Source organism: Phalacrocorax carbo, chromosome Z (assembly GCF_963921805.1).
Source record: "Phalacrocorax carbo chromosome Z, bPhaCar2.1, whole genome shotgun sequence".
Classification (NCBI taxonomy): domain Eukaryota; kingdom Metazoa; phylum Chordata; class Aves; order Suliformes; family Phalacrocoracidae; genus Phalacrocorax; species Phalacrocorax carbo.
This window is the reverse complement of record NC_087548.1, coordinates 32,558,869-32,576,478: the sequence shown is the minus strand read 5'-3', so window position 1 is coordinate 32,576,478 and position 17,610 is coordinate 32,558,869. Positions and strand designations below refer to the sequence as shown.

The 17,610-nt window shown below is 36.2% G+C and overlaps 1 protein-coding gene across 7 annotated transcripts in view; it reads left to right on the top strand.

Annotated features, from left to right (window-relative positions):
- PTPRD (protein tyrosine phosphatase receptor type D) overlaps nt 1-17,610 on the top strand; it is a 444,998-nt gene that overhangs the window by 340,590 nt on the left and 86,798 nt on the right. For all 7 annotated transcript variants that reach the window (XM_064437711.1, XM_064437712.1, XM_064437709.1 and 4 more), the window contains 3 exons: nt 1,801-1,891; nt 8,084-8,293; nt 11,584-11,744. In XM_064437711.1, the coding sequence (XP_064293781.1) occupies nt 1,801-1,891; nt 8,084-8,293; nt 11,584-11,744 (462 nt within the window). The remainder of the gene's footprint in view (nt 1-1,800; nt 1,892-8,083; nt 8,294-11,583; nt 11,745-17,610) is intronic.

The window sequence follows — 17,610 nt, the reverse complement described above, 5'->3', positions numbered from 1 at the left end:
AAAAAAAAAAAGGTATGAATACTCTGTTACCTTAAAAAAGGAAAAGAGGAAATAATAATAAAAAAAGATAAGTAAGAGGCTGCTGTGCAGTTCATCCAGCAGCTGTGTCTTCGATGTCTGAAAGACATATAGGGGCCAATTCTCAATTGCTTTTTGTCTTGATCCTTAGGAATCTGTTAAAGTAAAGGTATGTACATTGTAGTTATTTTATACATGGATAAATCAGTATTCACTAGGATTTGTTATTCATGTGACCAAAGAATTTTTGAAATAGATACTCAGGTTTAAAATCTGGCTTCAACCAGCCTTACTAGCTTTGAATCAGAACATCAGTGCAGAATATGATTGATCATGTTCTTAGTATAAGAATGCATGCTGCGGATTTTATTTAAACACTGAAATACAGCAAGTGAGCAGCAGTTAAGAATCTGTGGAGCTCAGCATTTCCACAGAAAAATTTATCAAATTTCTTAACAAGTAATAAATATGTACATTTACTACAGTAGTTGAAAATCCAAAGTTTTGTTACATTTCTTCTATGGGAAGGAGCTTTAATTAAGAAGAGACCATTAAAATGGACCAATGGTGTGCACTGGTATGGAAAAATTTATAGCATCAGTTTAGACTTAAGATAGTTTTTGATCAATTTTGGTCAAGGCAAGTCCTTTTCTGTAGACTCTCATTAATAACTTTAGGTTTTTCAGCTGCATCGTGTGAGCAAAATAAATAGTGCTGCAGGAGGTTGAATAGGCTGTAAAAAATGACAGACTGGAAGAGAAGAAGGGGTCCATGAGACACTAAAATTACCTTCCATAATGGAGAGCCAGAGAGACCTTCTTAATAAGCTAGAAACAAAGGAGAGCAGCTTCTTTCTGTCTCCTCTGTGAGTTTCTTGCCTTTTTGACAAGTGTGTTTATCAAGAAGATGTATATTATACTATCCTGGATGTCCTGCTGTTGTGATTCTACTGCTTCTTTCCTCACACTAATGTGAAATTATGGATCTGCCTGACATGTATCCAGGCTTTGTGAAGGAAACAAGTGCCATATCTCTATTATACTAGAAAGTATAATTTACTAGTCTCCATGGTGGGGAGGAGGAAGGTATTTTCAGGAAAATGTTTCTGAGGAAAACTGGTATATGTAATTTGCAAATCATAGCTGTAAAGAGAGCATACATCAAGCTCACTTGCCTATGACTGTGAACAGAATACTTAAGCAGATAAAGCTGATCGTGATTGATACTCAAAGGTAAAGATTGTGTGGGTGGAGTGTATACTGTCTTCTTTACTTTCTGTTTATAACAGTATAGGTATCAACAAACACATTATGTTAACCTACTATTCTGATTATACATGAAAATGGGGGAAGAGGGGGTGATAACTGAGATTTAAATATATGATAATATGTTTCAATTTAGGGGCTTGGGGTTTCTTCCCAGTGTAACAGTGGCAGAGCACAAACATCCCATGGCTCCTGTATTTCAAATGAAATAATAAACTGCAGTCAAACATGCAGGCATTTTAGAACATTGTAATTAAATTTTCTTATACATATTTATATGTTTACATGAGAAGGCGGGTAATTAGTGCCATTTGTGTGTCAAATATTTTACACTGGATGTGGTTTCAAGAGCGTGAATCTTTACAACTAGGTTTGGAAAGCTGCAGTGGCGTAATAATGTGCAAAAGTTTGCTCTCAACATACCAGTGTTCTCCTGAGTTCCTCTGAACAGACACCTACTCCATCAATTTATCTATTCCTTTTCCTTCAACTTCACTTTTGTCTGTTTCTTTTACAGAGGTTATTACATAGTTATTGTGCCTTTGAAGAGGTCTCGTGGAAAGTTTATCAAACCGTGGGAGAGTCCAGATGAAATGGAACTAGATGAGGTACTGTATTTTTTTGTTGTCATCTTCTCCTTTATTAAAGAAACAATCTTATTAGTGGTACATGATTAACACACCAGTTTTAGAAGTTCCGATTGTCAGGATATTTTATATTTATATTTGAATTAACCCCTGGGGACTGAAACAAAACTTCAAATTAGTTAAATTAGAAGACAATAAAGACATTAAGTTGCAAGAAAGCACACAAAGTGTCTGACCTTTGTTGGCATTAATATTTTATTCTTTTCCTATTGTAAAGCATAATGCAAAAGTGCAGGAGGTGAAATGAGTTGTCAGCAAAAGCTTAATCACCAATGATATGAACTCTAATAAAGGTCTGGATCATTAGTGGGATGTTTACGAAGCCTGTAACAAATGCTAAATTGCAATTTGCACTGCAATTTAACATTTGACCTTCTTGTGGTGTTTTTACCTAATTCTGACATACTGTAATGCTTCTGGTTATAAAACTTTTACAGTAGTCTCCATTCTACTGACAGTTTCTGCTCAGAAATAAATGAATGAAGTAGGAAGGAGAAACATCATGTCATCATTCGACACTATAAATGTTATTAACCTAAAGGGTGGAACTATAGAATCATAGAATAATTAAGGTTGGAAAAGACCTCTAGGATATAAGCCCAGTAATACTATAGATCAATTCATTATGTAATTGATATATTAATAATTCCGGGAAGTATATTGTCAGCATTCAGTCCTGTCTTCTGTTTTACTGAAGGACAGGATAGCTCATGCGAACTTGTCTTGCTTCTTCCAATCTGTAAATTTAGAGTAATACCAATATTTATCATTGTAAAGCTCTTTTGAGAGCCCAATATGAAAGCTCTGTACAAAAGGCAGGTGGTGTTGTTATTGTTGTATCTAGCTAGGATTTTAGATCTCATTCAGATGCTATGGTAATTTTTACATGTAATATCTCTGAATTCAAAGACCGGAGATCAAAATCAGTTTCTTTACTCTTGTTTTAGTGATCTTTTGAGTGGATCCTGTCTATTTTTCCACTTTCCTTTGGTGGATTAAAAAATCAATAGTTTCATGTTACAGAGATTCTTCACCATATGCTTCCCCGTAACACAATCACTGGGAAGTAATAATCATCTGTGAGCAATCACAAGGCTTTTTTTCCCTTCTGCTATTAACAAAATGGATATAAATTTCAATGTTTGCATCAAAATGTAAGGAAAATAAATATCTTCACCAAACTAACAATGCTGTAGAAAGCTTTCAAAAAATAACCAGAGGTCTTTCAGTATTTAGTCTGTTTTCTGATCAGAAAAGACAAAGAAGAATATGCACAGCAACAGGAGAATCCTTAATCAGAAAATTAAAAACAACTGTTCAAAGGAAGGCATGGCTTTCGTTACTGCTGACTGACTGATTGAAGCCTGTGTTTCCTCTTGACTAGTTTCATTTATGTGATCATCTCATTTGATTCAATTGCAGCGATGATTTGCTTTGATCTATTAACTTCTTCCCTTTAAAAGAGCTTGGATTGTAAAAGCCATCAGCTCATGATCATAGTCCTAGGTGACATCAAATACAGTTAAACAGTAAAACTCTGACAGCAAGATCCATACAGTAATGGAAAACTGATTTAATATTGCCACCCACTTTTAACATCCAAAGACTGTAGTCACATTCAGCAGCATTATCAGATTAAAGGATAGGTGCCAGATGACATTGAACTTTTTGGCAATTAAATTCTACAGGTCCTGCTGATTCCCATAACAAAGGGTCATTTTAATCATTCTGCAAGTTGTGGTGCATTAATCTGTATAACAGATTGATAAAAAGCATTTATTAATTCAGAAATATTTGGGTCAGAATGGGTTGTTTCCCACTTCTACTGATATAATTGAGACCACATTGTAGAATTAATGGTGGAAGAAATAAGATATGCACTGACTGGAAAATGAAAATTATTTCTGATAAAGAACTAAAACCCTTAATATATCTTTTACAATTGCCACCAATACATATCGCAAGTACTGAGTAGGGGAAGAATCAGAAGTATGCAGCAACTGTATTTCATGCTAACTCATCCAGTTTCTATTAATGAAAAGACTATTTTGTGTCCAGGTTTAGAAAATATATACGTATTGTTATTAGCTGTACTATTCCTGACAAACATGTGAAAGCAGCAGCACAATAAATAAATTTTGAAAAAAACTCACAAGAACTAACCACGCTGCTGTCTGAGCAAGTAGTTCCTGATGGTCAAGTAAAGATACTTGGGCATATCTTTTTTAGTACAATCTCCAGATATCTGGCTAGTTTCAGAAAAGGTTGGTTGGGTAATAGGTTTTCCAAAGAAGTATATTCCAAATACTTTGCTTCAAATGTCAGAAGAAAAGTATTTACAGAAAACACTGCTCTGGACTGTAAACTCCAGTACATAACTGACCAGTCCAAAAGACTCTGCAGCCTTATTGTATTTACCTAATCTTCCTGGTTCATTGAATCTCAGTTCTGAAAGAAAATAAGAGAGATGCAGAATTTTAAAAGAGCAGACAATGAACTAGGACTTGTGTATCTGAAAATAACAGATATTAGAGATACAATAATTTTTATTAACTCAAATTTTCATTTTATTTTATTTTGAATTTATTTCATTTATTTTGAATATCAGGAGATCTAGTGGCTTTAAAAAGATGTCATGCAAATAAATGAAATATAAACAAAATATTATGGTTTGCAGTAAGAATTATGTAGTAGGATTACTTTAGATTTGTAAACAATAAAACATAAATAAAAGCCTGCATGTTAAATCAACTCAGTAATTTTATTGAAATCCCGGTATAAAGTACCACAGGACATATATGTGCAATTAATGATATTTGGCACCAATCCCATTTGTATATCAAACTTGAATGAGGCCAGAGTTCACCTGAGATCTGTACAATCATGTGTAATCAATGTCACAGACAAAATTTTTATCTACACACAAACACCAAAGTTTAACTGGTAGTGATGAAAAGTTGAACTCATTTTATTTGAGTCAGGCTAATTAGCTGTTAGCATTCGTAGCCAAAATTCAATATCTGATCACTTGACCCACTGTAATACAGTACTTTAGCAACCAGTACTTTTATGTTCAAATTCAAATGTGAGAAACACTTAACATCAAATATTTTTCTTCTTTCAGTCTCAATCTAATTTTGATTGCAGTACGCTTGCAGTATTTTCACATTTTATTATGAGTTATCTAAAATCTAAATTGTAAATATGGTATAATCTGAAACACATGATAAAGAATTTATTTGAGGTAGCCACACAAGTAAATTTAAATTCCACTGTCACCTCTTCCCGGAAATGAACATATCTTCAGTTATCTTCAGGGATGGCTCAAACCATGTACTACACATGGTACTGCAGTACTTACAGCTCCTGACTTCCAGTTAGTATACATATCACATTGTTATTACCTGAATACCTACCTTTGTGTTTCAGCAGACTTCAGGATAGCCAGTGCTCAGCCCTCTGCATAGCTGTTACTATCTTCATAAAAGATGGCTTTATACAGATAAAAACTTTTCACAAAGTGCTTCCCTCAGCAGATCTTATAAGGGCTGAAGAAACCTAGAGCAAACTTTCATTAGTCTCTGCCTCATATTCTGCCCCCAGTAACTCTACCCAGGGTATAGGAAGCTACCAACAGATGTGACAGTCACCTTCAATAATTACCTTCGTAATATTACGATTCTCTACTGCCCTCATTTTTATACCATGCAAATTTATTCTAGCTGCTCATTAAACTGTTTAGGAAGAATGAAAGGGAAATATGGACTGCTGATTGTAATAGAGTCCTTGAGTAATGAATAATGATTTCTAGTCTCAAATTATGGTCAGTTCTTTTTTGCTCAGGGGATCCATTTCAGTGTACCAGCTTTTGTGTTGGGGCATGGAAATTGATAGAGTGAAATGAACGTAAAATCTCTGCAATGGAGAACAGACTCAGCCTTAGAACTGGAAAGCAGTTGACTGTAAATCTTCAAAGGGGTAACATCCAAATGCCTTCAGTGCTAAGGAAGTGGTACAGGTTGCTTCTGTGTCTGTCTTTAGCCTCTGTTTAAAATATGTACTTCAGTGAGAAGGGGTGTTAAAGTAATGAGTATTAAAAGCTTCTGTCTCAGTAGCAGAGTGAATAGTAGATTTTTACAGCATTGGAATTGTTAATCATGTAATTGCAAAATACAAGGTCCCATGTATGGAAGGCAAGAAGATGTGCTAGCTAAGCTGAGGCCTAACACTGAAGAAGAGACTGAAGCAAGAGAGAGGTTCCCTGACTAAACATATTCCTTAAAATGAAAATATATAGTGAAGATGAGATTTTCATCTCTTTTTTTATTGATCTCTATCTAGCTAAGGAGATTTGTTTCCTCCCCCTAATAAAGAAGTTTGTGCTAATCTATTGTATTAGTACCGTTTGAGTGCTGAAAAGCCTAAAACAACTGTGTGACCTTGGAAGAATTTATGATTGCAGTCTGAGACTACAGGACATTGAATAAGTTTCATAAGTGAAAAATGAGGTGAACCATAAAGAGGTCTTAGAAGTCATCACTTATCACCCACGAAAAGTTCGGGTTCCTTGTAATCAAATCAGATTAACGTTTGTTGAATGCCAGTATATCTAAAGTGATAAAAGATATTGAATAAGCATTTGTCTGATTTAATAAGTAATTCATCAAGGGATTATACCAGCTGAGCTTAAGTTAGTAAATGTTTTACAAGTTTGAGCCTAGCATTTAACCTTGCCATAAATATGCTTTGTTCGTCAGAAGAAATATTGTATGAAACAAGGAAAAGTTACATTTTGAAAGTCAGATTAGGCAGTTAAAATCTGAAGTGTGAGTTGTGTATGTAGCATAGTACACAGTATTTTGTACTTTGGCAGTAGTGTCTTAGGATTCATAGGTCCTATCATATTCATAGGATTCATAGATTCCTATCACCAGTCTATTTTGTAGTGGTGTAGAAACCATGAAGAACACAACTTTTGGTGCTTTTTAACAAAGAAAATGACAGTGTAGGATGAAAGATATGTTTACAAATCACTCCTATAAACTCTTCTGCACTTCGTTTACTGTTTGTGGAACAAATAACATCCTATGACTTAACAAGTTTTGTTGTATCAAACAGGAGATAAGACGGTATCATGCATGTTCTTAGGGAGGGAGAAAATATTATTATGCATTAGGGAATTGATTGTCCATTTGAACTCAGCACTAGTGAGGCTGCACTTCGAATACTGTATTCAGTTTTGGGCCCATCACTACAAGAAAGGCATTGAAGTGCTGGAGCGTGTCCAGAGAAGGGCAACGAAGCTGATGAAGGGCCTGGAGAACAAGTCTTATGAGGAGCAGCTGAGGGAACTGGGGTTGTTTAGTCTGGAGAAAAAGAGGCTCAGGGGAGACTGTATCGCTCTCTACAACTACCTGAAATGAGGTTGTAGTGAGGTAGGTGTTGGTCGCTTTCCCAGGTAACAAGTGCACCAGGAGAGGTTTAGATTGGATATTAGCAAAAATGTCTTCACCAAAAGCATTGTCAAGCACTGGAACAGGCTGCCCAGGGAAGTGGCTGAGTCACCATCCCTGGAGGTATTTAAAAGATGTGTAGATGTGGTGCTTAAGGACAGGGTTTAGTGGTGGACTTGGCAGTACTAGGTTAATGGCTGGATTTCACATTATTAAGGGCCTTTCCAACATAAATGATTCTATGATTCTATTCCATGACTGACTTCATATATGTATAGACATACATGTATGAGATGTGTAATAGGATGTCTGTATATATATGTCCTCAGAGAAGATATTTTGCTTTACTAGTTTCTGCCGCGGCACCGCCCTCTCACCATTCCCTCCCACCCTGAGACAAGAGGATCAGACACTGAAAATTTATCTAATTGTTTTCTGTTTGTAGTCTGGGTAGTGCAATTGCTACCTAGTGTCTTATCTTAACAAGGATGACAAAAACAGGCAGATTTTGCAAGAACTGATTTAGTAATACTGATATGCCCCATGAAATGTGGATAAATTGTATTTTTGTACTTCCTGGTCATGCTTTAAATTTTCTCATTACATTGTCAATAAGTTACATTAAAATTGTTTACAGGTATCTTTCTGTTCTTGCCTTATGTCCCTCTGTCTCTTCCCCCCACCCCCCTTCATTCTAAAGCTGCTTAAGGAGATAGCTAGGAAACGCAGAAGCATTCGTCTTGGGAGGGAAGTGGAACTGAAGCCATATATTGCAGCTCATTTTGAAGTTCTTCCTACGGAGTTCACGTTGGGGGATAAGAAGCATTATGGTGGCTTTGAGAATAAGCAACTGCAGAGTGGTCAAGAGTATGTCTTCTTTGTGTTGGCTGTAATGGAGCACTCAGAATCTGTAAGTTAGTTAATATTTTTCAATCCCAAAATATCTTTCCTCAGTCACGAAAACATTTTTTCAATGGTTATTCCACTTCCTAAAAGCTTTTTTTTACAATATATGTCAGAGCATCTCTAAAGTGAATGTTTCCTTCCTTAGATGCAATTCATTCCTTGAACTTTTCTATTTTGCTTGCATCTTTGTGTTACTTCCGTGTATAACTGAAACCTAATCACCTAGTATTAGCTGTGTTGGGATCCATCACAAATTACATGCTGTGCTATTTGAGATCATTGACACAGGTTCTGAGGCATGAACTTCACAGCAGCATCTTTCTCAATGTATTTAAAAAAGAGTTCCTCTCTTGCCTTAATAATACCTCTGAATAGTGGTATTGGATATGCAGAATTCTTGGAAAGATCCATTGAATTAGAGACATGAGCAGTCTTTAGTTACAGTCATTCCCTAACAACTTTGTCAGTGAATTTTTAGGAAGTTAGAAAATAATTCAATAATAAGGAAAATTCCTGAGGTGAGCTAAATAACAAGCTGTCATTCATCTTGTAGTTATGTCCCTTTATGCTTGAGTTAATCTACTGCATGTAATAGAGTAAAAAAAAAAAAAAGACAGAAATAGGACTATTGAAAGAAGTTGCAATACACATTAACATTTTAACATACAGTGTGTAACATGGTATCTTTCTAATTGCTATCTAAACCTGACAGGTACATTTGCTGGCTCAACCACTTGAAACTACTACACCAATAATCTGAATTCTAGTCAAATGCTTCCAATGTGTAACCTTAAAATTGCTTTCTTGATGTCAACAGAATTTGCCAACTTAAAGACGAGGAAACAGTTTCAATTTGAATACTTTTTGATATATAGCTTCATTTGAAAATAAAATAAGTGCTTCCTGGAGGCTCTAACATAAATCAAAAATTCCCCTTGCACTTTTTGACAATGGCTGCATAGACAACGAATTATGAAGGCACTGCATCAGAAAGGTTCAAACTGGAGAAAGTAGACAGCTTTTGGCTATAAAGTTAGATGGCCAAAAATCTGTATGTCAGAAATTACCTGTACTAAAATTGAGCTTTCAATACAAAGAACTATGTCTTATATATTTTTCTGTATTGATTAAGGCATTAGTCATTTCATAGAACCCTAAGGTTATTGCTTTGTTATAGAGAAATCAGGATGAAAAAGAATTAATAAACAGGGTTATAAATTTACAGCTAAAAGGCTAGTATGGTTAAATATATCCAGGGGCCTACTTTTGAAGATTTCAAAAGACATTATTAAACTTAAAATATGGACAATATATGGTTTAGCATGCCATCCAGAAGTCCTATGTGAAGTAGCATGAGGGTATTCACAGAGAGTGAAGAGTTTGTAAAGGTGAGTGAGCTTCACCTCCCAGTGCTCCAGGGTATCTGCTCTCAATATAGCTGGTTTTCTTCTAGGACTATAGGTCCTACTGGTGTGTGAGTTGCAACTTGTGAGGAATGATTGTTCCAATATTCAAAATACTTTTTACACAAGGTTTCTGCTTCAGAGAAAACAAAACTTCTCTGTTGATTGGGAGAATGGAGAACTTGCTTTACAAGAGGGCATGGGAAGATCTGAATTTGTTTAACTTACTAAAATGGAAGCTAAGAGAGCTTGTGATTACAGTCTATAAATATGTTAAGCATGTTATCAAGAGGAAGGGAAAAAACCCCAATAGATAAATTTGACAAAATAATAAATTAGTTTAAATTAGTCATTAATACAGGTAGGTTGAAAATTAAAAGCAAAGTCCTATTTATTGGAGAAAAGGTAGTAAGTGCTCATACTGTTATCCCTCAGCATCCTTCTGTATTCATTTCCAGGCACTTTTTCTGTCTGCTCCAAAGAAAGAGGCTAAATATGAAGAGTTTTTTTGCTGTAGCAATGCACTTTTTTCTACCTTTTGAGAATACTGAAACCAGGGAAAAAAACTCAGGCAGCTCAGGTGTTTCAGGAACGGAACTTGGAGACTCCCCAGCTTCTAAACAGCAATCACAGACTTTTTGGTGCCAGGTTTGGTAAAAGAGAATAACATAACTGACATAGTTGGCATTTAAGTGCCTCAGATCTGCCGGTCCTAATCCTATCTCTAACTTTAAACGCAGACACTGTCATAGCCCAGAACCCAAATCAAGGCCAAATGAAGTGTAAAACACCTCCTTTGGTAACAGTTGTCCTAGCGTAGGGCATCTTTCAGAATACAGCGCAAATATGATAATGAAAACTAATCTTTTCTCTTGATTATCTTCTACTATCTTAGCTGGCATTCCTGATCTACTGCCGAATCAAGTTTTTAAGACCTTTGCAAGAGCTGTACCTCAAATCCTAGCTTAGTGCTGGTGGATGCGCTCCAGCAAAGACAATAAATAAGTACCAACTATTCTCCACGTCTGACTTTACTGTAGCTCAGAGTTCTTTACATGATCCATTTTTAGCCGGCTGGCTCCTCGGCCTTTCCTGTTTGTAATTTTAACTCTGCCCTCAGGCATAGGTCAGACATCTCAGGTCAGATCAGATTTAAAAAAAGCTACTCCTTTCTTGTCACAGGTCTTATCCTAGTCCAGCTGGCTCTACACCACCCAGTAAGGCAAAGATTTTCAACAACTTCTGTTGGTTCATAATTCTAGTTCCATCCCTAATAAAGAGTTTGAGTATTTGGCTTACCTGAGTATTCTACAGTGGCTCCCCTGTTTTTCAGTCTTAAATTCAAGTTGTCTCCATCTTCTGTAAGAACACTGTGTTTATCAGGCAGTTTTTGATTTATCAAAATGCACCCTGCTATTGCACTGGGACTCTTTTCTAGGAACATCACACATTCATTCCCCTTTATTTTTCCCTATAGTACTCTCATTCTTTCAGAAGTATCCTTTCTTATCTTGCAGGCAGAAAGAGTGTTAAGCCAGTATGAGACTAAAAAAAAAAATCAAAAAAGAACAACTGATGGGTTATATTCCTCAGTCTCATAATACTTCATTTTCTCATTATTTGCTTAAGTTGCAAAGTATTCTGTGAAGGACTGTGTTACTCATTTGTCTGCAGATCACTGCTGGTATGTGGAGCATAAAATAAAGATAGTAATAACAACATGCTCTTCAGTTTGCAAGTTTATATACTACCTGACTTGAAGAAAAATAGCATTTTCACATTGCTGTGTTCATTACATCATTCTCTTCAACAGATGTATTTTAGATCTAGGGTAGTTAATATTTTAAATGCACTCCTTTATCATTAAGTAACATTTATTTTATTTGTATAGACCATGTATGCAACCAGCCCATATTCTGATCCTGTTGTGTCGATGGATCTTGATCCCCAACCAATTACAGATGAGGAAGAAGGCTTGATTTGGGTTGTTGGACCAGTTCTTGCAGTGGTGTTTATCATCTGTATTGTTATTGCTATACTTCTTTATAAAAGGTAAGCTTAACTTTTAGTTTTATTACTGGTGTGTAACTTTTTGATACAGTAGCCATTTTATAATACTGTTCCACACTGTATTTTTTATTCCAAAATAGTAACTGTCATTACTTTAGGATATTTCCGTATTTATTACTGGTTTCCAGAACATTGCAGAAATTTTAGTAGATTGACTGAAAGTTTCCAATAATTATAGGTATGTGGGTACCTTTTTCTGCTGATGACACTCTATTAACATTTCTGCATTTAAATGTTTTTTCCACTTTGCATACATTTGTGAAGAAAATACGTGCTTGCATATAAATATGTATGGAATTCACACATCTGACTTTTTAAAACTTATTTTTAGATGTATAATAGTAATACATTAGGGGTTACGTTCAGCTTGATGTTAAACCTGATTTTCGTCTCCACTCAAGTAATTTGAGGTTTTACTTTTGACAGTTGGCCTCAATTTGGCAGTGTATCTATATGAATTTAAATCTCTGAACTGAAAGATTAAAGGCACATCAGTAGCTGTTTTCTAGTAATCTTGCAATGAGATCAAACTTCACTTATTCTTCTTTCACTGCCTGTGACACAGATTTAGGTTTGCTATTACAGAAAGGAATTTCCTCTGCCTTACAACATGCTAGATGAAAACTCTGTGTGATGTCTTAATTTATACATAACAGCCTTTTACAGTGTAAATGAGTTCACAGGGGTCAAGACACTAAATCAAAACCAAAGAATCAAACCCACAAAGTTTATTTTAATGTTTAGATTTTGTTCCTAATAGAATTTTGAAATATATTGATAAAGTATAATTGGGAAATACTATAAAGATGCTGTCACCTTGTTGGGGGGCAGGGGTGCACTAGGGATAATTTCATTAAATGGAGTATGTCTTCTAAAACTAATGGCTATGATGCTATGACCTACATATAAATACTTAAATTCCACTACACTGTATGCTTTTCCCACCCTATGTGTCTCCAGTCAAACACCTCTGAAGTTGCCTGTAGAGAGCTGGCTTCAAGTTTTGGGAAAAGAATTCTCTGTCAGCAGTAAAAACAAACAAAAAAAAGTAGTCCAGGCTTAACCTTAGCATTGGATTCCAAATAGATATACATTTATAGAATGTTATTTAGGGCTGTACTCTTACAGAGCATAATACAAGGTCTTTTGCTTACAGATATTATGCCTCCTGAAGGTTTCTATTAGTGCCTACTGTCTCAGCCAATCTAATTGATTAGAAACGAGTGAACCTCCGTTTGTGCTTGTCTGTCGCTTCAAAAACTGGTCATTAGAGATGTGCTAAAAATGAAAGACGCCTCTGATTATTTTGGAGTATTAAAAGTAAAACTTTTTCCATATTACAAAACAAGTCCTAACAATGGCATATAAAGCAGATGTGTCACTGCTTCTGGAAATATTGATTACATTTATGGAACCATAATAACAATCTTCAATTCTATTACCAAAAAAATTATAGGCATATTCCACAAATGATCAGGTAAAATTTGTTCATCAGTAGTATGAAAAGATTGTCATTGACTGAAAATGGGGGACACATTTTCCATCTGTTATTTACTACTGGTGCTAGAACTGTTTGGGCAAATGTCCATGTGTATTTATTTATTTGTCTATTTTCAGCTATAAGCTGTAAATTGTTAAACTGCACTGATTTGGCAAATTACCTCTGAGAAATTATGACTGCAGTTTTACCAGTCTATGGTCCTCTGTGAACTTTTTGTTTCTGGAAAAAAAGTAGTATGCAATTGGATATTCTTTTCTAGAATACACAACCTGGATGCAAGCTAACAGCTAGAGTTTGATGGCTTTACTGACTAGAACACCAATAACTTGTCAAGACAGCAGGGATATTTAGCATAGTGCTTTGAGAAAACAGTGAAATTTTAATTTCTTAGTTACCGCTGTTTGAGGGAATTGCAGTGAGTACAGGAGTTGGACATGGTAAAAATGTGCAAGAAAAAGTAAGAAAACAAGACATTTTCATGGATACAGGAAACTTTACAAGTATATTTCTAGAGTATATTGGGGCGTAAGTGCAACAGGTATGGTAAGGAGAGAAGAAAACAAAGGATAGGGGACATCTGCCTAATACATGAAAACATGAAAAATATTAAAAAGGGGAAGACAATGTTGAAGGATGTGCAGTAGGAAGATGATGACTGGGAAATGACAGTGTCTTTCGGAGTGCAAAGAGTAGTAACTCAAATGGTCACCTATGCTTAATTCCAGCTGTCCATAGACACCTTTATGAACAGACTTGGACTGCTAATCCCATGATTTACAATACTACTTTTACATTTTAATTTCATAGAGGAAGGATGACTGCAGTTTCTAAAAGAATCATTTTACGGGAAGAAATCTTGCCCTCCTTTAAAACAGATGCTATCACAGATAGCGTGGATAAGTTGTGTGGGTTGTTGTGAAGCATATTTTAACTGTCCCAAAGGCTAGGAGCGCATGTTTGACCCCTTTGTTATTTGTTGGTCAGTTTGTATAAAGGTTATTGCCTCTGCATTTACTCTTCTTAAAATCTGAAAGCAAAGATACTGCATAGAAAGATTTTTTGATCATATATTAGATTATAGCCAAAGGGTCATTGCAGCTTAATACTTAATAGATAGGGAAAATACTGAAGAGTACATTTTGTTGTCATCGAATACAGCTACAATATAATATCCAGCACAGTTGAGGCCGATTAATGTACTGTGTGCAGAAGAGCTCACAGATTTCACAGAACCAAGGGGTCATGCCTCTGGAGATTGCCCTGTCCCAACCCTGCTCAGAGCATGGCCAGCTACAGCAGGTGGCTCAGGGGCATGTCCAGGTAAGTTTCAGTATATCCTAGAATGGAAACTCCACAACCTCACTGGGCAACCTCTTCCTGTACTCAGCTATCTTCACAGTTAGAATATTTTTTTTCCTGAGTTATGGTTGGATTTCCTGTCTTCCTGGAGTTGATGTCTTGGCAAATGGAACTTACTTGGCCAGTGACCAGTTCACTGTTCTCTGTCATTGCAGCAGTGATACCACCCTACAGTCATAGTGAAGGGAGACAATTATTTTGGAGCAGATCTTTAATCTATTGGACTTAAGTGTAAACAATGAAATTTAGGGATCCAAGTAAATTAACTAAACATCACTTTCTTTTGGGTCATATTCTTGCCCTCAAGAAAATAAAATTTTTGTTGGTTCAAACATGGAGTAAAATATACAGCATAGTAAGATTTATATCTGAAATCTCAAACAAAGGCAAACACTTTCCTAGATATAGAGATGGTGCAGGCTTAGTCTCCCCTAGAGGCAACACCTATCCATTCTGAGGGCTGTTTGAGTCACAGATTATATCCCAAGCTAGTTTTAATAAAGCGCTACCCTGCTGCAACCTACAATTTACACAAACCAACAGTAAATCCTTTTGACTCACTTTTGAATGTGTGATACATGTTCAATTACACAGGATTTAACTGGTTAGGAACCCAGTTAGTCAATGTTAAAGATCTCTAGAAGTGGTTCGGTGTATCTCAGAAACTGGCAAACTAGAGAGTGCATGTCCCACGTCTCCATGAAGCAGCCTTTCATTCCTTTTCTTTCTTTCTTTTTTCCAACATATGAATTTCTGTGGCCATTCCTCCTGACTTTTAAGACATGACAATTTCACTAATTTCAGCCTCTCGATGAAGAGCAGAATGTTACTCATTGTAGGTCTTTCTAGAATCAGGTTTGTTTGTGGACTGTGTTTCCATTTGGAGGGAAAATAAATCAAAGGCATCTTGACAGACTTTGTGTTGTTTGCTCTTATAAAGAGCAACTTTTTGATTTGGTTCAGAAGACAGGAGCCTAAGCTTGAATCTTTTGAACACAGTGAACTTTGGCATTCAGAATCGCAGAATCATAAAATCATAGAATAGTTTGGGTTGGAAGGGACCATCATAGGTCATCTAGTCCAACCCCGCTGCAATGAGCAGGGACATCTTCAACTGGATCAGGTTGCTCAGAGCCCCATCCAACCTGACCTTGAATGTTTCCAGGGATGGGGCATCTACCGCTTCTCCGGGCAACCTGTTTCAGTGTTTCCCCACCCTTATTGTAAAAATTGCTTCCTTACATCTAGTCTCAATCTCCCCTCCTTTAGTTTAAAACCATTACCCCTTCCCCTGTTGTAACAGGCTCTGCTGAAATGTCTGTCCCCGTCTTATAATCTCCCTTTAAGTCTGAAAGACCACAACATCTCCCTGGAACCTTCTCTTCTCCAGGCTGAACAACCCAACTCTCTCAGCCTTTCCTCACAGGAGAGGTGTTCAATTCTCTGATCATTTCTGTGGCCCTCTTCTGGACCCACTCCTTGTCTTTCCTGTGCTGAGGGACCCCAGAGCTGGACACAGCACTCCAAGTGGGGTCTCACCACAGCAGAGGGGCAGAATCACCTCCCTCGACCTGCTGGCCACCTGCTGAATCCTGAGCTGGAAGAAGAAGTATTCTTCTAAGGGCAAAAACACAGACGGTAAAAAAAAGCATAGAAATTAAAATGGGGGAATCTGATGATGAAGTGTTCTATAAGGACTTTTCCATAACATGTGAGTAATCTGGTCATTGCAGACTCCAGGCTTTTAAAAGTTTGTAGAACCCCTATTTAGTATGATCAACAGACACTATTTATTTACAGTGTGTGTATAGTATAACTTTTTGGTGGAAGATAATAAATTATTTTCCCTATTTAGCTGTTCTTTAGAGATCATAGATCACTACAGATCTATATAGATCACTGTAGACTTCAAGTATGTGAAGTTCCTTCTAAATCTAAAAAGGTGTGTAATAATTCATCGGAGAAGGATTTATGCTTACCCTGCTTTCCAGGGTACTGTTAAAAATCTCTTGCCATTCAATTACCTGGTTTTGTAAAATAGTTTTAGAAGTGGGTTTTTTTTTTTCCTAATTTACTGTAAGTCTTATGGGTCTCATGCATTTAATCTTGTTCTTCGCTTGACTTTCTCCTTCTCTTCTTCTGTTCTCTCCTTCACTTTCTCCTCTGCCCTCTTCTCATCTCTCTTCTCTCTGGGATGTAAGAGGGAACTACATCTCAGTGAGATGCCATTTGTCAGTGTAAAGTTAACATTACTTTGATAGCTCACATTAAGCACCCATTCTCCATTATCTCACTGGCTAAAATTTGAGGTGGCACTACTTTGCAGATAATGTCTAAAAGAGATGGTTTTTCCAGCAGAAGAAGATTCTCTTTGGACTTAACCTTGTGTGCTCCATTTATTCTATGATTCTATGATTAAATATATTGATGAACTCTCATTCTTAATTTGTTTTAGTTATATATCTTTACTGTAAGTCAACATTTCTTACACCTCCTGTTGTCATACTTACCCTGTTTGCTGCTTGTCAACTAACATTTCACCTTTTCTCCCTTCTTTGCTGCATTAAAATGGAGCAGTAAACCTGACAGGTGAGAAGTGAAAAGTAATCAGTCTTTGTTTAATCCAGAAAAGAAGAAAAAAAAGAGGAAAAAAGAATTAGAATTATAATTACAATTATCTAAGACAAAGCATCTGTCAATCTAAGTGAATATACACAGTAATCTATCGATATGAAGGCAACTGAAAGATTTGTTATGTTGTGTACAGCACTGAGAAGTAATGTAACATATGCAGCCAAGTTTCACTGCTTTTTTTTTTGTCTCCATTTGTGTCTCCATGAGGTACATTTTCAAGAGACAGCAAATGTACATGTGGTTTTGTTTGTATTGTAATGAAGTTAAAACAGTGGTTCTTTGCTATAACCAAAGCTGTTGAAGGAATGCATGGTTGTGGTTGAAGTGTTACCCAGTGTAAATCTCCATGATGCT